General features: G+C 43.7%; 3 protein-coding genes across 4 annotated transcripts; 2 read left to right on the top strand and 1 right to left on the bottom strand.

Moving 5' to 3' along the window:
* The first annotated feature begins 39 nt into the window (after positions 1-39).
* LOC109903595 (40S ribosomal protein S18) lies at positions 40-2536 on the top strand. Its single transcript, XM_020500393.2, has 6 exons — positions 40-166; positions 797-895; positions 1008-1094; positions 1472-1573; positions 1787-1878; positions 2414-2536. The coding sequence occupies exons 1-6, from the start codon at positions 164-166 to the stop codon at positions 2487-2489; spliced, it is 459 nt and encodes a 152-aa protein (XP_020355982.1). The 5' UTR covers positions 40-163; the 3' UTR covers positions 2490-2536.
* Positions 2537-3536: 1000 nt separating this feature from the next.
* LOC109903596 (E3 ubiquitin-protein ligase RING2-A) lies at positions 3537-7012 on the bottom strand. Of its 2 annotated transcripts, none has more exons than XM_020500395.2 (7): positions 6701-7012; positions 6062-6161; positions 5595-5755; positions 5227-5439; positions 4716-5039; positions 4384-4606; positions 3537-4220 (listed from the first exon to the last, which is right to left on the bottom strand). In XM_020500395.2, the coding sequence occupies exons 2-7, from the start codon at positions 6137-6139 to the stop codon at positions 4092-4094; spliced, it is 1128 nt and encodes a 375-aa protein (XP_020355984.1). In that variant the 5' UTR covers positions 6140-6161; positions 6701-7012; the 3' UTR covers positions 3537-4091. The 2 variants fall into 2 exon arrangements, with proteins under 2 accessions (XP_020355984.1, XP_020355983.1); XM_020500394.2 differs by having other exon boundaries at positions 4716-5048; positions 6701-6987.
* Positions 7013-17434: 10422 nt separating this feature from the next.
* On the top strand, positions 17435-21372 carry LOC109903598 (class I histocompatibility antigen, F10 alpha chain-like). Its single transcript, XM_031789227.1, has 8 exons — positions 17435-17454; positions 18908-19185; positions 19366-19644; positions 19850-20149; positions 20360-20476; positions 20848-20865; positions 21122-21192; positions 21319-21372. The coding sequence occupies exons 1-8, from the start codon at positions 17435-17437 to the stop codon at positions 21370-21372; spliced, it is 1137 nt and encodes a 378-aa protein (XP_031645087.1).
* The last annotated feature ends 442 nt before the right edge of the window (positions 21373-21814 follow it).

The raw sequence follows: 21814 nt of genomic DNA, 5'->3' as shown, positions 1-21814 counted from the left end.
TATTCATTTGTATATTGTTTAAAAAACTATTTAATGTCGGTTCATGTTCCTAGACGAACAAGTTATTCCGACGTAATCACTTCCTCAGGGAACTCGCGAAACGAAGGCAAAAGCCATCGCGAGAGTCTCGGAATTTCCTCTTTGAACGGAACCTGCTTCCAAGATGGTAAGTGCCGAATTGGGTTACCAAAATTATTGTCAATATCTGCATTCATCGTCACTGTTAGGGGCATTCTGAAAATAGGACGACTATGATACTATTGCTATCATTGTGTTTGAGAACTTTTATCTTTTATTTATCATATTGAAGTTGCATAGATTGACGCAAATGTTCAGCTAACTCCCTATGCTGAAATACCTATTTCGCGCCGACACTACGCTGCAGGGAAGTACAGCTTTTGTCAATATAGGCTTTATGTGTTTTCTTAATAGGTTATTGTAAACCTCCGTTTCACATACTTTGGGCTGGTGGTTGTTATTATAAGCTATACTGTTTTTAACCGTCCATGGTAAGCTGGTCTCATAGCTGCTAACGTTGTCTAATGCTACCGAGTTAACGTCAGTCCTCGTCACTACCGTAGCAAGCTAACCAGGTGGCGACTGATATTTGAACTCAAGATTTTGAAACTAGGTGTTAATTCACGGCCTTAGTTGTGGAAATACAAATTGTTAGTACAGTCACACTGTTTGCTGGCTGGCAAGAAAGGCCACTGCCAGGCCTCATGAGGCAACGATGTAGCTAACGTTACATAGCTAAGTGAATCGCTATTGACCCTGTTTTGTCTTTTCTCTGCAGTCTCTGGTCATTCCTGAGAAGTTCCAGCACATTCTTCGTGTTCTCAACACGAACATTGATGGTAGGAGGAAGATTGCCTTCGCCATCACAGCCATCAAGGTAGCTATGCTTGTTAAGAATTACTTTCTCAGGGCTATGTAGAGATGACTACACAGTTGGCTAATGTGGGACTAAGACCTACAGTAAAGGTTCATGTATATTTCCTTCACAGGGTGTTGGCAGGCGATATGCCCATGTTGTCCTGAGGAAGGCTGATATCGACCTCAGCAAGAGGGCTGGAGAACTTACTGATGATGAGGTGAGAGGACTGTTTGGGGCAGTTGTGGACATATCATTTACCTAAACATGAAAGCTGGATGGCATCATAGGCTGTGTTTAGACCGGAAGCCCAACCTTGATCATTTTTTTTGTTGGTCTTTTGAACAATCACATCAGATATTTTTCAGAGCTGACCTGATTGGTCAAAAGATCGGTTAGCAAACAAAGGTCAGAATTTAACTGCCTGTAAACTCAGGCTGAGGCCGGAATTCAAATAAATCAGTGTGTTGGATTTGAATCCTGGCCTTACACTCCTTTCATGGATCTCCTTGCGTCACTCAATGCGTTATTGTGGTGTGGCCCAGTCATCTGTGAACTCTGCCTGCATTACATCTGAGTGTATGTATTTGTCCCCAGGTTGAGAGGGTGGTGACAATTATGCAGAATCCTCGCCAATACAAAATCCCTGACTGGTTTCTCAACAGACAGAAGGACGTAAAGGATGGCAAGTACAGCCAGGTACGTAACTGCAGCAGACTTGAGACGTCTGACTTCTTTCCAAAATTTGAAGTAAACTACTTGAGCTTGTGTTGCCGTCGCATTGATATTGGCTAGTTAAAGTAACCATTTGTCTTCGTGGCGCAGTTAATACAAATTAAGTCATATTTCTGAAAGCTAAATGTACAATTCTCTCCCAATAATCGAACCTTACAATGGTCTTTATGTTTATAGGTCCTTGCTAACGGTCTGGACAACAAGCTGAGAGAGGATCTTGAGAGGCTGAAGAAGATAAGGGCTCACCGTGGACTCAGGCACTTCTGGGGGTAAGTGCTTTTCTGATGTCCAGCTATATTGCATGGCTGTTTTCTGTATTTTAATGACTAAATATTTTATGGGCAAATCCCAATGCTCCAGATGCATACTGCTTAGTTCTGGGTTGTTTTGAAGGCACATGAAAACGAGTTTGTTGGCAGAGTTCAATTCCAGTATTTGGACAGTAGTTTCCTGAAATTTTGTGCATACTGGACTAAAGCACTTTCACTAGAGAATAGGCTTTGAATATGTTCTATGTAAAAGCTGATCCTAAACTATGCTTAGCTTGATCTCTGTAGTGCTGAGGTGTATCAAGGAGACATTTAAGCAACTTATTTTGTAGTCAATTGCAGTAACTCTGTAGCACAAGTTCCTTGATTGTAAGCATACCAATAATGATATAATGGTCAGCATATTTGTCAACATCTGCTGTCAGTGTGATCAAATTTTGTCCTATGACGACTACTAAATTCCATTAGGATGGGATTTGTCTTACATGTTGACATTCTGGATACATTTAATGACTTTTTCCTGCCCCTATTTCAGTCTGCGTGTGCGTGGCCAGCACACGAAGACCACCGGTCGTCGTGGTCGCACTGTTGGTGTGTCCAAGAAGAAGTAAAGTCTCCCTGCTCCCCATGTGTCAATAAATGCACAGTTCATATTTGATTGTTTGCTCATCTCTTCATACTGAGTTGTTTTGGTGCGGTTGTTGCGTAGTCTACTCAGATCAGGGCCTCAAGTTCAGCAGCACTTTAGGCTTTCTTTGCTCCCATGTAGGTAGTTGTAACTTATTGGCCAGAGATTTCACTCACCCGGGCTGCATTCTTTAGGAAAAGGTTTTGGTAATTTCATGAAAGGAATTTGTGACTCCTTATTTTACCATGTCAGATAAATTGACATGCCTCTAAATGTCCCGCAATGTTGTGCCCAAGTCTGAATGGATCTCTTAAGAGGGGACTGAACGAGGACTGTAAACAGACCAATTCCAGGATTTGAAAGGGTGTGTACAGCGCCAGCTGTGCCACCAGAGACTGGGTTCGCGCCCAGGCTCTGTCGTAACCGGCCGTGACCGGGAGGTCCGTGGGGCGACGCACAATTGGCCTAGCATCCGGGTTAGGGAGGGGACTCCTGTGGCGGGCCGGGCGCAGTGCGTGCTAACCAAGGTTGCCAGGTGCATGGTGTTTCCTCTGACACATTGGTGCGACTGGCTTCAGGGTTTGATGCGCACTGTGTTAAGAAGCAGTGCGGCTAGGTTGGGTTGTGTATCGGAGGACGCATGACTTTCAACCTTTGTCTCTCCCGAGCCCGTACGGGAGTTGTAGCATTGAGACAAGATGGTAGCTACTAAAAACAATTGGATACCTCAATTGGGGAGAAACCAGGGTAAACTTTAAAGTGTACTATACCTGTTCATATACATTGTGGTATGATTTTGAAGAATGTGTCATGAGTCCTAGGAGGAGCTCAAGTTCAGTTACTATTAAAATTACAGGTTGCATGTAGAAAAGCGTGCTACACTGTTCACCCTCAACATGCAACCAAGTTTCATTGACTCAATCCTGTGACACCACAGTACCAATTTCATACCAATGCAATCATTGTGCTGACTTTATCTTAAGGCTGAAACATCAAGAGTGATTGCAATATATAAACTGAGTAAAAGTGCTAAGTGGGATATTGCTTTAATTGTACAAAGACAACCCATGCCAGAAGAACAAAGTGCATCAATCAGGTAAGTCTTGATAACGTGAAAGTTATTTAACTAGCCCTATGGTCGTAAGTTAAGGATACAGTTACTACTTGACATTAAATTTCCATATAGAAAGGTCTTGGTGCTATATTGCAGTATTCTTGCATAATCATCCTTCATGACCTCTGGTCATCCCAAGTCTCAAGGTTAATCTTACAATGAAAAATCACACGGTTCTGAAATGTATCAACCGTTTTAGTGCAATGCCAAGCATCAATACTTAAGGCCGGACTACGTATGTTGTCTGGTGTGTGTGCCAGTCGAAGTCAACCCTTCTAACAACAATGAATCAGATCTGCTTTGTAGGAATTCTAAACTTTACACTCGTTTGATTTGAAGCTACGGAAAACAATGTTGAGCCTGGCAATTTAAGGAATGTTCCCAATGACTACCTTCGAAGCAGCTGCACACAACTCTTAGTCTCTGACACATGGTCAGAGGGATTGATAAAGGCTGAAGAGGGGGGGCTCCTCACACCTCTTTGGGCTGTGGGGACTTTGGCTGTTGGTCCTTGGTGGGGGCATAGTAGAGCTCCAGAGGCTTTCTGACCTTCCAGTACTTCTCATTGACCAGCTCCAGAGTCAGGGAGCCGTTGAGAGTCTGAGGTAGAGAACAAAAGAAACGTGAGCCAGAGGTACAAGTCAAAGCAATGGATGCGGATGAAAGTATAACATAAAAAGGACAGATGAGGGGTGCATTTAAATTAACTGATAATAGCTCCCACCACCCTGAAAAAAGATGACTGATAAGCTTGTGTACTCACAAAGAACTGGCCCCCTGATGTGGGAATGTAGATGGTGTATTGTTTCTCACTGATATTCTTCAGGCTGGCCCCTTCTGCTGCTGCATCCCCTCCTTTAGCACCCCCCTCCTTCTCTGTCCCTGCATCTGATTGGCTGTCTCTTTGTCTGTCCTCCAGAGCAATACGCAGAGCCAGGTACTTAGACAGGTGGTCCACTGTTGCATTGGCTGTGGTCTTCACATACCTGAGAGGAATGGGTGTCAATAAAAACCAAAGACCGTTCAAGAATACATTCCGAATTGAAATTTCCATCATTTGAGAAGTGAAACAACACCTCCCCACAGAACCCTCACCTGGTCTGGCTGTAGTCCTGTGTGTTAACCAGCAGGGGATGTGGGTGGAACACCAGCTCAATCTCAGAGCCGGGGCTCTCTTTGTGGCGGCGGACTGGTGGCGCGGGGCTGCCCCCATCCGCCTCCGGGACCGACCCGTCCGATTCTCTGGGCCGCTTGGGGTTCCGGGTGTGCCCAGCCTCAGGGGGGGTCTGGCTCGGGGGGGGGAGCACATGGGAGGGAGCGGAATCGTGGGAGAGGTGTGACCGTGTGTCCCCGTTGTCCTCGCCACCACTGAAGGTTGTGTTGTCACACTCCTGCGCCGGTTTGCGCACTCGCTGGGCTCTAGGGGATCAAGGGTGAGCAGAGTGCGAGAGGCCATTTTACACTTCCAATACTCAAAGGAGGGACTTTCCCTGACTTGTGCAGTGCTGTTCGTTTGTATACATACTAGGTCTGACAACTCTCCTGATTCCAAGAATCTTTCCGCTGGGATCTCTGGGAAACCTATACACCCTACTCCTCATCCTACCTGTGAAGTGCCTGCATGCGTAGCCCCTCCTCGATGCTGAAGCTGAGTATCCGATTGTGCTGTTGGTTGAGTCTCTCCAGCACCCGGTCCTGGTGGGCCTCGTACTCGTCCCGGCTGGGGTAGATCTTTGAGATGAGGGCGTCGAAGTTGGAGTCACGGCGCAATGAGCGTCTCGACACCAGCTTCTTTCGGCACGTGGGGCATTCCTTGTTCCTGAGGAGAGGAATGAGAGAGAGTTAAAGATAAGCTTTCATTTTATAACCTTTTTAATATGGAGGTTCTCTTCAGATTTAAACTGGCGCACACTCCAGAGTAGAGAGAATGAAGGGTCATCCTCAAATCGTCACAGCTGTGTGTGTGTCCCTCACCCTGATCGGAGTGCAGTGACGATGCAGTCGGAGCAGAAGCGGTGCAGGCACTCCTTGGTGGTCATGGTGTTCTTCAGCATGTCCAGACAGATGGGGCACATCAGCTCACTGTGGAGGCTCCTGGGGGACACTGCTATCTCTGTGCTGTCCATGATTGCCTCCTACAGGCAGGGAGGGGAATGTGTCAGGCAATACAGGTAACTATGGGTCATCTATGTCCTTCAAGGGTCAGCTTTAAACTGATTGGCCATGGCCTGGTTTCAAGTGCACAAAAAAAGCATCCTTCCTTTCCATGGACATTTCACAAGTAGGTGAGATCAATGATTCCACTGTTCCTCACACCAATGTTTTAACTGAGAAACTATAAAAAGGACCGAACTGTTTTTGTGAATGCAATACAATGCTGTTATATCACTTCTCACCTAGATGCATTTGTAAGTATTTCTATGTGGAACGTGATTCATTACCTGTGGGCTCCTGTGCAGCTCATACAAGCTCAGCTCCCACGTCTTACTGGGGTTTTGGATGTTGACTGGAGTCACCATTTTCTGTTTTAAAAACCCCTATCTATAGAAACGCATGCAAGATGACGAGAAATGTTACACACATTATTTAGTTTTAGGTAATTAGGCCTACATAGACGGATGTGAGAAGATCTGTGTATAGGTTAGATTGCAGTCGATTGCATTACAACTGAGCAACCCAGTTTGACAGCTGTTAAGACAAGTCTTTGGACGCACAGGTGGTAATAGTAATAATTATGCAGTAAAAACACAAGGGAAGATGTTTTGGGATAGCTAGCTAGTTGTTCTAAAAACAGTGACATGTCAAAGCAACGCAGTTGCAAACATAGGTACATCTCATTACACTCTCCTTGACATTTCATGCATATTGACGTCTTCCTTTGTTGTATCGTAACTAGCGAACTTATTTTCTAAACTTCTGTTTTTCACAATGATATACATCATTGAGCAAACTGTCAGACTCCGGTAGAATCGTAATGTCACACTATTGTCATGCTATCCGTGTAGCTAGCGTACCAAAAAAAGGTGACTTGCTGTCGAGCTAGTTAGTGGGACTAGCTACCCTAGCTAGTTGCTACTTACCAAGGAATTTGAAGGACAGCTGGCCGGTGTGGCTAGGCTAGCAGCACAACTAACGTTAGCTAGCTTGCTATGGACTAGATTGTAACGAGAGACTTTCAAGCTCGTACCACTATGACCACCTCTGTGACGGGGTTATTTTCCGTCACGATGTATTTTTGAGGGGGTGATACTATCGCTATATTCCATCCAGAATGACAATCATTAATCAAAGACGACAGATTTGGAATCTCTCTGTAGCCATCTTTCTCACTTTTCGCCGGATATGTGGAGAAGCAACTTCGATTTCCCTTGCAAATAGCTGTCTGATAGCTACCCCTGGTGGTTATTTGGGATAATGCACGCACAAATACTGTTCCAAAGACCGTTCTCATGAATGGCACGGTACATTGTCTTACCTTTTCCATTCTAAGAAACATTTATACACTTTTAAATAAGTCTGTCTTTCAAATGCACTTGGACATCTTGGGGGAGAGCGAGAGAAAGGAAGGGAAATGTCAAGACAGATAGGGCTGACTGATTAGTTAAATGTTTGTCTTTTTGTATCTTAAAAAAAAAAACTTTATTTAACTAGGCAAGTCAGTTAAGAACAAATTCTTATTTACAATGACAGCCTACAATGACTGCATTGTTCAGGGGCAGAACAACAGAGTTTTACCTTGGCCCAACACGCTAACCACTAGGCTACCTGCCGCCCCAGGTTGACTGATTGACAGTTATAACACTCATGTAAACTGAATATACATTGTCACAACTGACTTCTCACAAATTATGTCATTATAACCAGTGTTCGTATGTCAAATAATACATAACATTGTTATGAGGCTTTTCTCAGACCCAAAGACTGAAATGCTTTATTCATGTCTATGGTCCTGATACTTCTTTTTTTTGTGTGTGTGTGAATTTGACCCCTTTTTCTCCCCAATTTCGTGGTATCCAATTGTTGTAGTAGCTACTATCTTGTCTCATCGCTACAACTCTCGTACGGGCTCGGGAGAGACGAAGGTTGAAAGTCATGCGTCCTCCGATACACAACCCAACCAAGCCGCACTGCTTCTTAATACAGCGCGCATCCAACCCGGAAGCCAGCCGCACCAATGCGCCGGAGGAAACACCGTGCACCTGGCCACCTTGGTTAGCGCACACTGCGCCCAGCCCGCCACAGGAGTCGCTGGTGCGCGATGAGACAAGGACACCCCTACCGACCAAGCCCTCCCTAACCCGGGCGACGCTAGGCCAATTGTGCGTCGCCCCACGGACCTCCCGGTCGCGGCCGGTTACGACAGAGCCTGGGCGCGAACCCAGGGACTCTGATGGCGGTCCTGATACTTCTCTGTGAATAGATTGTCACATGCACCAAATACAGCAGGTGTAGACCTTAGAGTGAAATGGAAACTCTTACTTATGAGCCCTTAACCAACAATGCAGGTTTTTTTTTCAAAGTAAGTAAGAAAAATGTGCTAAATAAACTAAAGGAAACATAGTAACATATTAAAAATAACAATAAAGAGACATTATACAAGCGGTCCCGGTACCGAATCAATGTGCTGGGGTACGGGGTAGTCGAGGTAATTTATGTAATATGTACATGTAGGTAGGTGTAAAGTAACTATGCATAGATAATAAACAGTAGCAGCAGTGTGTGTAAAGTGTGAAGGAATATGAATGTGTGTGTGTGGTGTGTGTTTAAGCATGTGTGAGTGTCAGAGTAGTATGAGTGGGTGTGTGGTTAGAGTCCAGTGAGTACATCCTGTGCAAGAGAGTCAGTGCAAAAAAATGATAAAATGATAACAATAAGAAAAGGGGGTCAATGCAAATAGTCTGTGTAGCCATTTGATTAACTGTTCAGCAGGCTTATGGCTTGGGGGTATAAGCTGTCATTAAGGAGCCTCCAGTACCGCTTGTCGTGAGATAGCAGGGTGTTTTCTCTTAAGAGAATGTGTTTCTTGTTAAAAGGCTAAATAGCACTAAAGGGAGTAAGCAAAGGCACTATGTGTAATCCTGGGATTTAAGTGTACTTATTGGTATAATTCTATAATGTCCTATAGTTATCTGTACTTAATTCTATAATGGCCCGTAGTAATATTATAGTCCGATAATGGCATGTGTAACAGTATAAATTTAGACTGTCCCCTCGCCCATACCCGGACCAGGGACTCTCTGCACACATCATCGGTCACCCACGAAGCATCGTTACCCATCGCTCCACAAAAGCCGCGGCCCTTGCAGAGCAAGGGGAACCAATACTTCAAGGTCTCAGAGCAAGTGATCTCACCGATTGAAACGCTATTTAGCGCGCACCACCGCTAACTAGTTTGCCGTTTCACATCCGTTACACAGGTAGCAATCTTATAATTGCCTATAGTAATCTGTACTTATTATTTTCTGGAAATAATGTATAGGCGTGCCACCAATATAATTGATCCAAGGAACTAGAGGGGAGGGGAAACCCTGTCTAGAGGAAATCATTTAGATTTGGAAACAATGGTGGAGTAAAGTCAAGGAGATATGGTTATTAGCATAACCTGGAGGGACTATGAAACTTGTATAAGCATGAAACTGTATAAAAGGAGTGGACTGAGTCTGGCAGTTGGTGTAACGGTCGTTGGTGGTGGAATAAGAGGAGGACCAAGGTGCAGCGTGGTATGTGTCCATATTTATTAAATGAACACGGAAATAACAAAAATAACTAAGAGAACGACCGAAAAACAGTTCTGGCTGGTGCAGACAAACAACAGAAAACAACCACCCACAAAACACAATAGAAAACAGGCTCTCTAAATATGGTTCTCAATCAGGGACAACTATTGACAGCTGCTTCTGATTGAGAACCATACCAGGCCAAACACGGAAATAGCAAATCATAGAAAAACTAACATAGACAACCCACCCAACTCACACCCTGACCATACTAAAACAAAAGACAAAACAAAGGAACTAAGGTCAGAAGGTGACAGTTGGTCCATGGGCCAGCTCGTCTGGTTACTTTGTAATAAAGTCTATTTGAATTCACAAGTTCCGGTATCTGAGAAATATGATTGAGCAAATATTTCCATGATACAGAGAGAACAGGCTATGACTTGGGTGGCTGGAGTCTTTGACAGTTTTTGGGGCCTTCCTCTGACACTTCCTGGTGAAGAGGTCCTGGGTGGCAGGGAGCTCGGCCCCGGTGATGTACTGGGCCGTATGCTCTACACTCTGTAGCGCCTTGCGTTCAGATGCCAAGCAGTTTCCATACCAAGCTGTGATGCAACCAGCCAGGATGCTCTTGATGGTGCAGCTGTAGAACTTTTTGAGGATCTGAGGCCCCATAACAAATCTCTTCAGCCTCCTTAGGGGAATAGGCGTTGTCGTGTCCTCCTCACGACTATGTCTGTGTTTTTGAACCATTATAGGTTCTTAGCGATGTGGACACCAGGGAACATGAAACTTTCTCCACTATAGCCCCGATAGGAATGGAGGCATGCTCAACCCTCCTTTTCCTGTAGTCCATGATCAGCTCCTTTGTCTTGCTCACAATGAGGGAGAAGTTGTTGTCGTGGCACCACACTGCCAGGTCTCTTTATAGATGCTGCGTTCAAAACTATTGGGAACTCGGAAATCTCTCCTGTGCGAAAAAATGATAGGGATTTGGAATAAACGCAGAAAATAAGGTCTGAGATTAACACAGGTTTAGGAGATCTTACATGTTTTGTTCTATGAGAAAATAGCAGTCAGTTTGGCACGTGTGCTCCCTCTCCAGCCTCTAGGTCACACTCACTTGGACTCCATCACCTCCTTGATTACCTGCCCTATATAAACTCAGCAACAACAAAAAAAATGGCCCCTTTTCAGGACCCTGTCTTTCCAAGGTAATTTGTAAAAATCCAAATAACTTCACAGATCTTCCTTGTAAAGGGTTTTAACACTGTTTCCCCATGCTTGTTCAATGAACCATAAACAATTAATGAACATGCACCGTTGGAACAGTCGTTAAGACAATAACAGCTTACAGATGAAGAGGCCTTTCTACTGATTCTGAAAAACACAAAAAGAAAGATGAACAGGGTCCCTACTCATCTGTGTGAGCGTGCCTTAGGTATGCTGCAAGGAGGCATGAGGACTGCAGATGTGGCCAGGTCAATAAATTAAGACAGCGCTACAGGGAGACAGGACGGACAACTGATCGTCCTCGCAGTGGCAGACCACGTATAACAAAACCTGCACAGGATCGGTACATCCGAACATCACACCTGCGGGACAAGTACAGGATGGCAACAACAACTGCCCGAGTTACACCAGAAACACACAATCCCTCCATCAGTGCTCAGACTGTCCGCAATTAAATCAAATCAAAGTTTATTTGTCACGTGTGCTGTCAGTGAAATGCTTACTTACAGGCTCTAACCAATAGTGCAAAAAAGGTATTAGGTGAACAAATGGTACGTAAAGAAATAAAACAATAAAAAGACAGGCTATATACAGTAGCGAGGCTATAAAAGTAGCGAGGCTACATACAGACACCGGTTAGTCAGGCTGATTGAGGTAGTATGTACATGTAGATATGGTTAAAGTGACTATGCATATATGATGAACAGAGTAGCAGTATTGTAAAAGAGGGGTTGGCGGGTGGCGGGACACAATGCAGAGAGCCCGGTTAGCCAATGTGCGGGAGCACTGGTTGGTCGGCCCAATTGAGGTAGTATGTACATGAATGTATAGTTAAAGTGACTATGCATATATGATAAACTGAGAGTAGCAGCAGCGTAAAAGAGGGGTTGGGGGGGCACACAATGCAAATAGTCCGGGTAACCATTTGATTACCTGTTCAGGAGTCTTATGGCTTGGGGGTAAAAACTGTTGAGAAGCCTTTTTGTCCTAGACTTGGCACTCCAGTACCGCTTGCCATGCGTTAGTAGAGAGAACAGTCTATGACTGGGGTCTTTGACAATTTTTAGGGCCTTCCTCTGACACCGCCTGATGTAAGGTCCTGGATGGCAGGCAGTTTAGCCCCAGTGATGTACTGAGCCATACGCACTACCCTTCTGTAGTGCCTTGCGGTCAGAGGCCGAGCAGTTGCCGTACCAGGCTGTGATGCAACCAGTCAGGATTCTCTCGATGTTGCAGCTGTAGAACCTTTTGACGATCTCAGGACCCATGCCAAATATTTTTAGTTTCCTGAGGGGGAATAGGCTTTGTCGTGCCCTCTTCACGACTGTCTTGGTGTGTTTGGACCATTCTAGTTTGTTGTTGATGTGGACACCAAGGAACTTGAAGCTCTCAACCTGCTCCACTACAGTCCCGTCGATGAGAATGGGGGCGTGCTCTGTCCTCCTTTTCCTGTAGTCCACAATAATCTCCTTAGTCTTGGTTACGTTGAGGGATAGGTTGTTATTCTGGCACCACGCGGCCAGGTCTCTGACTTCCTCCCTATAGGCTGTCTCGCGGCTTTTGTGGAGCGATGGGTAACGATGCTTCGTGGGTGACTGTTGTTGATGTGTGCAGAGGGTCCCTGGTTCGCGCCCGGGTATGGGCGAGGGGACGGTCTAAAGTTATACTGTTACACCTGGCCATGCAGTCGTGGGTGAACAGGGAGTACAGGAGGGGACTGAGCACCCTCCCCTGGGGAGCTCCAGTGTTGAGGATCAATGTGGCAGATGTGTTGCTACCTACCCTCACCACCAGAGGGCGGCCCGTCAGGAAGTCCAGGATCCAGTTGCAGAGGGAGGTGTTTAGTCCCAGGATCCTTAGCTTAGTGATTTGCTTTGAGGGTACTATGGCATTGAATGCTGAGCTGTAGTCAATGAATAGCATTCTCACGTAAGTGTTCCTTTTGTCCAGGTGGGAAAGGGCAGTGTGGAGTGCAGTAGAGATTGCATCAACTGTGGATCTGTTTGGTCGGTATGCAAATTGGAGTGGGTCTAGGGTTTATGGGATAATGGTATTGATGTGAGCCATTACCAACCTTTCAAAGCACTTCATGGCTACAGACGTGAGTGCTATAGGTCTGTAGTCATTTACGCAGGTTGCCTTTGTGTTCTTGGGCACAGGGACTATGGTGGTCTGCTTGAAACATGTTGGTATTATAGATTTAATCAGGAACATGTTGAAAATGTCAGTGAAGACACCTGCCAGTTGGTCAGCACATGCCCGGAACACACGTCCCGGTAATACGTCTGGCCCCGCAGCCTTGTGTATGTTGACCTGTTTAAAGGTCTTACTCACGTCGGCTACGGAGAGTGTGATCACACAGTCGCCTGGAACAGCTGATGCTTTCATGCATGCCTCAGTGTTGCTTGCCTCGAAGCGAGCATAGAAGTGATTTAGCTCGTCTGGTAGGCTTGTGTCACTGGGCAGCTCGCGGCTGTGCTTCCCTTTGTAGTCTGTAATAGTTTGCAAGCCCTGCCACATAAGACGAGTGTCGGTATGAGTATGATTACGAGTATGATTCAATCTTAGCCCTGTATTGACGCTTTGCCTGTTTGATGGTTCGTCGCAGGGCATAGCAGTATTTCTTGTAAACTTCCGGGTTAGAGTCCCGCACCTTGAAAGCAGCAGCTCTACCCTTTAGCTCAGGGAAAAAAACACATAATAGCACAATTGGTTGGGCGCCCATAAAACTGCTGCCATTTCTTCCAGCGCCATTTTGTGTGAGAGAGGCTGGACTGATGGCTTGTAGGCCCGTTGTAAGGCTGGTCCTCACCAGATATCACCGGCAACAACGTCGCATATGGGCACAAACTCACTGTCGCTGGACCAGACAGGACTGGAAAAAAGTGCTCTTCACTGACGAGTTGCGGTTTTGTCTCACATGGGGTGATGGTCGGATTCGCGTTTATCGTCGAACGAATGAGTGTTACACCGAGGCCTGTCCTCTGGAACGGGATCGATTTGAAGGTGGAGGGTCCGTCATGGTCTGAGGCGATGTGTCATAGCATCATCGGACTCAGCTTGTTGTCATTGTAGGCAATCTCAACACTGTGCGTTACAGGGAACATATCCTCCTCCCTCATGTGGTACCCTTCCTGCAGGCTAAACCTGACATGACCCTCCAGCATGACAATGCCACCAGCCATACTGCTCGTTCTGTGCGTAATTTCCTGCAAGACAGGAAGCCCGGATCTCAATCGCATTGAGCATGTCTGGGACCTGTTGGATCAGAGGGTGAGGGCTAGGGCCATTCCCCCCAGGAATGTCTGGGGTAGCATCTCACAGCAAGAACTGGCAAATCTGGTGCAGTCCATGAGGAGGAAATGCACTGCAGTACTTAATTCAGCTTGTGGCCACACCAGATAGTGACTGTTATTTTTTATTTTGACCCCCCCTCTTTGTTCAGGGACAAATGATTCAATTTCTGTTAGTCACATGTCTGTGGAACTTGTTCAGTTTATGTCTCAGTTGTTGAATCTTGTTTTGTTCATACAAATATTTACACATGTTAAGTTTGCTGAAAATAAACGCAGTTGACAGTGAGAGGACGTTTATTTTTTTGCTGAGCTTGTCACTACCTTTGGTTTCTTCCCCAGTAGTCATTGTTTCTGTACCTGTTTAATTTCGGTGCGCTGTTCGTGTTTCGTGTTTTGTTCATTTATTAATGACAATTTTCACTCCCTGAACTTGCTTCCCGACTCTCAGCGCACTCGTTACACAGTTAACATGACCTTCATGAATTATGAAGCAGTTGTGTGCTTTTTTGTATTACATACATTATTAAAAATTCACAAAGTTAGGCTATGTTAGTTAATAAATATAATCTCATAGAACAGAACGTAATATCTCGTAATGCCTGTATTTACCACATAATTTATTTCCAGCATTTATCCTTACAAAAACGTCATTCATTTTCCCCATAGGCTTTGTCCAACGAACACCATGGCGAAGTTGGTTATTTCTCTCAGGGTGGTCACATGGTGTGTATGGAAACAGCAGCGGTGTTTTTGTGCGTGCAAAACTGGAAACTCGGATATCGCCACTTTCGAGTGTTCAAGACAACAGGGAACTCGGGGGAAAACTTGTTCCTACTGGGAAAAATCGTTTTGAACGGTCATCCAACTCTGAATTCCAAGTCGGAAACTCGAGCATCTATCTAGAACTCTGACTTTCAGACCTGAATATCACTGTTATCACGGTTTCACTGTTGTTTTGAACGAGGCATATGCTATGCTATCTCAAAAAGTAAGCAGAAACAGAGTAGGGTACAATTTGAACATGGCTTTGCTTTGAACCTAATTTAAGTCCATTTTCAGTCATCCATCTGTCACCCTATAGTCCTTTTCCCCTTTGCCAACCGTTTTTGAACATCAACATCAACAGTGACATGACTTTACTTTCAATTTCGACCATAACCTTGAATACGTTTGTCCTCCTGGTATTTGGTGACGAAGTATCTTTCTGATTTCCTATTGGGTTCCTACAATTAATAGGGTAAACAGAAGAGCCGTATAAATTGGCCTTGCCAGGACAGAAACACATTTTCACTGGTTGTGTCCTTAGCGGTGCTGAAGTTTGGTGGAACAAATCAGTAATGTAGGCAATTTAAATTGTAATACAGTTTAAATTGGCTACATTACTGAATTAGATACCAACTGTTCCCTAACCTTATGGCCTGGGATGGGCAACTTTGCTGTGGTCACGAATCAATGGGCTAATTGAGTGACTATCAGGGACTGCTATAACAAGAGAACTGTTGATGCACAACCAAATTTCGAAATTGCACCTTGTGTATTCTACTATTCGAACAAGCAACAGTCATTTGAGACCCCACTGTAATTGATTCCGAGGGCCTTCAAAAGTTGTAAAATGTGTTTTTGTTGTTGTTGATGTTTTAGATTTAATTAGGATTCCCACTAGCCGACGCCAATGGCGACAGCTAGTCTTACTGGGGACCCGACACATAACGAAAAAGACATGACAAACAAAATACTTTACAATTTACACCCAGACTGCATGTTGTTTTAAATGTATGTGTTACACACATCAGTTACAATAACATGTCAGTACATGCACAGAAAAAGTAGGTCACATGGGGGAAGTTGCTATTTTTTTTTTTTTTTTTAACCAGGTTTGGTATTCACATGCCTTAATGAGATTGGAGTTCCATGCAATCTTAGCTCTGTATAATACTGTATGTTTCCTTGAATTGGTTCTGGACCTGGGGACTGTGAAAATACCCCTGGTGGGGTGTGTCAGTGCTGTGTTAATTAACTATGCAAACAATTTGGAATTTTCAACACATTGCTCCTTATATAAACAAGAAGTGATGCGTAGTCTTTCCTCAACTCTTAGCCAAGCGAGACTGGCATGCATGGTATTGATATATTAGCCCTCTGATTACAATGAAGAGCAAAATATGTCGCTCTGTTCTGGGCCAGCTGCAGTTTAACTAGGTCATTTTCAGCATTTGACCATATGACTGGACAATAATCAAGATAAGATTAAACTAATGCCTGCAGGACTTGCTTTGTGTAGTGTCTCTTTATTACAGACGGACCTCTCCCCATGTTTACAGTCATTGATTTTACACTGAACCAAAATATAACTGCAACAATTTAAAAGATTTTACTGAGTTACAGTTCATATAAGGAAATCAGTCAATTAAAAAATTCATTAGGCCACAATCTATTGATTTCACATAACTGGGAATACAGATGGCAGCGTGGATCGGAAAACCAATCAGTATCTGGTGTGACCACCATTTGCCTCATGCAGCACGACAGGCTGTTCATTGTGGCCTGTGGAATCTTGTCCCACTCCTCAATGGCTGTGTAAAGTTGCTGGATATTGGCGGGAACTGGAACATGTGTTACATGTCTGGTGAGTATGCAGACAATGGAAGAACTGGGACATTTCAGCTTCCAGGAATTGTGTGCAGATCCTTGCGGCATGATGCTGTGCATTATTGTGATGGTCGGCGGATGAATGACACGACAGTGTGCCTCACGGTATCGCTGTGTATTCAAATTGCAGTCGATTTATTCCTGCCGATGCCATAACCCACCATGGGGCACTGTTCCCAACGTTGACATAATCAAACCGTTCGCCCACTCTGCCCGGTACAGTTGAAGTCGAGATTTATCTGTGAAGAGCACAGTTCTCCAGCGTGCCAGTGGCCATCGAAGGTGAGCATTTGCCCGCTGAAGTTGGTTACAACACTGAACTGCAGTTAGGTCAAGACCCTGATGAGGACGACGAGCACGCAGATGAGCTTCCCTGAGACGGTTTCTGACAGTTTGTGCAGAAATTCTTAAGTTATGCAATCCCACAGTTTCATCAGCTGCCTGGGTGGCTGGTCTCGGGCGATCCCGTAGGTGAAGAAGCATGTGGAGGTCCTGGGCTGGTGTGGTTACACGTGGACTGCGGTTGTGAGGCCGGTTAGACGTACTACCAAATTCTCTAATGACGTTGTGGTAGAGAAATTAACATTAAATTCTCTGGTAGACATTCCTGTAGTCATCATGCCAATTGCAAGCTCCCTCAACTTGAGACCTCTTTGGCATTGTGTTGTGTGACAACTGGACATTTTAGATGCCTTTTATTGTCCACAGCACAAGGTGTCATTTGTAATGCTCATGCTGTTTATTCAGCTTCTTGATATGCCACACCTGTCAGGTGGATGGATTATCTGGGCAAAGGAGAAATGCTCACTTGTGCATATGGAACATTTCTGGTACCTTTTTATTTCAGCTCATGAAACATGGGACCATCACTGTACATGTTGGGTTTATATTTTTGTTCAGTGTGTGTATATATGTTTTGACCATGACCGCTTACATTCTAAGGTAACGCAGAGTAATTTAGTCTTCTCAACTTGCTAAACAGCCACACCATTCATTACCAGATTCAGCTGAGGTCTAGAACTTAGGCAATGATTAGTACCAAATGCAATTCTCTTAGTTTTAGAGATATTCAGGACTACTGGCCACCCATTCTAAAACTGACAAACTCTTTGTTTAGGGTTGCAGTGACTTCACTAGCTGTCGTTGCTGACGCGTATAGGGTTGAATCCTCAGCATACATCGACACACAGGCTTTGTTTTAATGCCAGTGTCAGGTCCATTGGTAAACAAAATATGAAAAGTGCCAAGGGCACTGCCCTGCGGTACACCTAACGTTACATGTTTAACATTAGAGAAGCTTATATACAAATTTAAAAAAATATGTGTTCAGTTCGATGACTCAATCCACGATATGGCAGAGGTTGAAAAGCCATAACAAGTTTGTTTACATTTTTTTTTTAAAGGTTATCGACAATTATATCAAAGGCTGCACTGAAATCTAACAGTACAGCTCCCACAAACTTCTATTATCAATTTCTTTCCACCTGTCATTTGTGTCAGTGCTGTACATGTTGAGTGCCCTTTATAGGTTCTGTATAGTTTTGATCAAATAAATGAATAAAATCCGACACCTACATTAGGATAACGTGTGTGTGTGTGTATATATATATATATATATTTTTTTTTATCTCAATATGTTTGCATGTCATACTTAAGGGAAAGGGGGATACCTAGTCAGTTTTACAACAGAAATGTGTCTTCCTCATTTAAACCAGAGGTACGGGGGGCTGCCATATTCAACATCCACGTCTTCGGCGTATGATGGTACTCCAAAAATACAGTATTATTTTATTGATTGATTGAGGAAGGGTTAGTAGTGTTTGTTAAAGTGGTGCCATAATATCAATGAAGGTTGGCTAGCGCTGACATTGTTATTGCTTCTCTTAAAGGCGGTCTGCATGCTTCCCATCCTAAAGTTTATGCATATATTATGATGACATCTTGATGTTTTTTGCTTCGGCAAGTGATTTTTCGGGTCTTCATGTTCACAATTTTTTTTTGAGGCAAGCCAATGTTCTGTAGGTGAGGGCTACGGCCTTTTGTCTATGATTGGTCAACAGTAGGGATTCTTCAATAAAGTGTTTGAATGAAAACAATGAGACTTGTTTTCATGCACATTTTTTCACTTGAGAAATACTGCTCCAAACATCTTAGTTGTAAAATTGCTTTATTTAAGATCTCATCAGCAAAATATTAAAATCAACAGATTTCTTGAGTTATCATTAATTAATTCAGACCATTTTGAGCAAGTGTATAGTATTGCCACTTTTTTCCCCCATTTCCTTTTCAAGCAAAGGTCTTTTTAAGGGAGTATGCGAGGCATAGACGTTCACTTAGCCTAGCCGAGAACATGCATATGCACACTCATTAACGTTCCATGTACAGTACCTTAAAGCACCTTCTCTGTTACAGTGAGACATTCCCTGCGCTACTTCTACACAACCTCCTCAGAAATCCCAGCCTTCCCTGAGTTTGTGGACATGGGGATGGTGAATGATCAGGTCATTAGCCACTATGACAGCATCACGAAGAGGAAGGTCCCCAAGCAGAGCTGGATGGAGCCGTTTTTTAACCAGCAGTATTGGGATAGCACCACAGAGAACCTGAGAAGTGCAGAGAGCGTTTTCAAAACCAACATTCAGATAGCACAGAAGCGTTTCAATCAAACAGGAGGTGAGCTTCAGAGACCCCAGTCTGTGATCGTACTGTGTGACTACGTTTTGCTACCATTTAAATTACTCCATGCAGAAGTCGTATGGTTGTGTGTGTGTGTGTGTGTGTTCAATGTGAGTGCTGTGTAAAGAAAGTTCATGTTTGCATGTCAGTGTTTCTAATGTAATCTCTCTCTCTCAGGCATACACATTAGCCAGGACATGTATGGCTGTACATGGGATGATGAGACAGGATTCACAGAAGGGTTTCACCACATTGGATGTGATGGACAAGACCTCCTGGCATTTGACGTGAAGACGGCGACATGGATTGCCTCAGTCCCGCAGGCTCTCCACTCCAAAATGAAGTGGGAAATGGACCTGTCTAGCATTGAGAGCAAGAAAAGCTACCTCACCCAGGATTGCATTGAGTGGCTGAAGAAGTACCTGGACTATGGAATGACTACTCTGCAGAGGACAGGTACAGAGACACAGGAGATTATATGAATTTACAGCCCGAAATGTGATATGATATTGTGTATTTTTATTTACATTTCCGTACTGCACGTCATATTCAAGGTATTTTTATTTATTTGTATCTATTGCTGTTCCGCTCCCTGTAATTGTTTCTCATCACTATGCCTGTATGTCTCTTCTTCCCCCTCTCTATTTTATTCTCTCTCCAGTCCCTCCCTCAGTGTCTCTGCTCCAGAAGACCCCCTCCTCTCCAGTGACCTGCCACGCTACAGGTTTCTACCCCAGTGGAGTCATGGTGTCCTGGCAGAAAGATGGGCAAGAACAGCATGAAGATGTGGAGAATGGAGAGACTCTCCCGAACGATGATGGAACCTTCCAAAGAAGCACCCACCTAAAAGTGATGCCTGAGGAGTGGAAGAACAACAAGTATCAGTGTGTGGTTCAGGTCACTGGTATCAAGAAGGACTTCATCAAGGTTCTGACTGAGTTTGAGATCCAGACCAACTGGGGTAACAGGGAGAAAGATTTGTATATACAATATACATAACCCTCCTACCAAATATTCCTAATTTAAGTTTACTCACCTGCTCAGGCACTCTACCTTTCTGACCACATGTTCTCATTGACCTCCTGAATTTTTATTGATGTTGCTTAGAGTTCATTTTAGATCAAAATGTACTATCTAGCGCTGTAGTCTGAATGCTCTGTTCTGATTACAGGTGACCCAGCCCCAAACATTATCCCCATCATTGGAGGGGTGGTAGCTCTCCTCCTGGTCGTTGTTGTTGTTGTTGTTGTTGTTGGGGTTGTCATTTGGAAGATGAAGAGCAAGAAAGGTGTGAGGAGTGAAAGACCTCTTTCTATTATCATATGTAGGATACACTGTCATCTTAGACATTATCAGCTGTGATTTACTTTAGAGGTAGTAGTCATACTACTGGTTTACAAGTAATAGTATTGTAGATTCTAGTTAGTGATGGTAGAAGTATGTTTGAATTGACCTGTTTAATGTAAATAAACAGTGTAAATGTAAATGTAAATGTAAATGTAAATGTAAATGTAAATGTAAATAAAGAGTCACTTTGTCACTCATGTTGTGTGATGTCTGCAGTAGAAATACAGGATTCAGAATAATGTCAAACATGTTCTCTTGTAATATTCCAACAAATCAGAGTCCATAATAACACAACGTTTATCTCTGTTTCAGGCTTTGTTCCAGCCAGAAGTAAGTGGGGACCTTCATGTTGTTCACTATTCTGAAAATATCAGACTTTTTGGTTTTGTTTGACTGTATCCATTTTAGAATGTGGTTGTCTCTTTTCCTTGTGGGTTCGAACTTAATGTTAATTGATGTAGCTACTTAGTTAATATGGGTAGTTTTACTTACTGTGAACCATGCATTAGGAACTTGGTAATTGACCTGAACTCATTATCTTTCATTCAGTCTCTTTCTAACATTGGTGTTTTTATTTCTGTTTTAGCTTCTGACACTGACTCTGAGAACTCTGGGGAAAGGTCCCCTGACGATTTGAAAAACTTCTGTAACATCAGAGTAAGTCACTTAAGGTGTCCTCATATTAATGACCAAACTAGAGATCCAACCACTACCACACTGGAACATACTGCTACTGTTTGGAATGTGTTTCTGTGTGTAACCTCTCTTCTCATGTATTTTTAGGAGCTGAAGAGGACAGCAACAGAAATAACAAACAGAAACTTCCCAAGACTGTAACACACATCAGTCTCACACACACACTGAACACAGAATCCATATATAAAACATCTGTAGTCAGAAATAGTCTTTGGTAATTTCCTTAAGTTTTACTTTCATTTAATTGATGGTTTGGCTTTTGAAAAGTTGTGCTGTAATTTTGTGGAATTATGGAATGTAATATTACAACTGTGTCAGATGTATATTAGAACCAATGGAACACTCGGCCGTACAGGTAAATGTAGTATAAGATACAGTAATTGTGTGATGTTAAAGCTTTGCTCACACTAACTTGTTTAATTGTATAACTATAAGCTAGACATGGCCTGTCTACGTGTTCCATTTGTACATATTTCACTTGAAGTGGTGGTATTTTTCTTTCTTTTTGGGTGAGTAGGTTCTGTAGAATAAGTTGGTGATAGGTCAAGTTAAACAACAACTTTTTTTGCAAGTGTTTGTGCTT

Source organism: Oncorhynchus kisutch, linkage group LG14 (genome assembly GCF_002021735.2).
Source record: "Oncorhynchus kisutch isolate 150728-3 linkage group LG14, Okis_V2, whole genome shotgun sequence".
Taxonomy (NCBI): Eukaryota; Metazoa; Chordata; class Actinopteri; order Salmoniformes; family Salmonidae; genus Oncorhynchus; species Oncorhynchus kisutch.
Note: the sequence above shows the minus strand (reverse complement) of the source record. Positions and strands in the feature narration are given on the sequence as shown.

Bases quoted from the DNA above. Each gene is read 5' to 3' on its own strand.
- LOC109903595 (XM_020500393.2), top strand. The intron at 896-1,007 runs GTAGCTATGCTT...TTTCCTTCACAG, and splicing joins TCGCCATCACAGCCATCAAG to GGTGTTGGCAGGCGATATGC. The intron at 1,095-1,471 runs GTGAGAGGACTG...ATTTGTCCCCAG, and splicing joins GAGAACTTACTGATGATGAG to GTTGAGAGGGTGGTGACAAT.
- LOC109903596 (XM_020500394.2), bottom strand. From the start codon at position 6,139: ATGGTGACTCCAGTCAACATCCAAAACCCCAGTAAGACGTGGGAGCTG. The intron at 4,607-4,715 runs GTGAGGGTTCTG...CATTCCTCTCAG, and splicing joins CAGGACTACAGCCAGACCAG to GTATGTGAAGACCACAGCCA. The intron at 4,221-4,383 runs GTGAGTACACAA...TCTCTACCTCAG, and splicing joins CATCAGGGGGCCAGTTCTTT to ACTCTCAACGGCTCCCTGAC.
- LOC109903598 (XM_031789227.1), top strand. From the start codon at position 17,435: ATGACCGCTTACATTCTAAG. The intron at 19,186-19,365 runs GTGAGCTTCAGA...TCTCTCTCTCAG, and splicing joins GCGTTTCAATCAAACAGGAG to GCATACACATTAGCCAGGAC. The intron at 19,645-19,849 runs GTACAGAGACAC...TTCTCTCTCCAG, and splicing joins GACTACTCTGCAGAGGACAG to TCCCTCCCTCAGTGTCTCTG.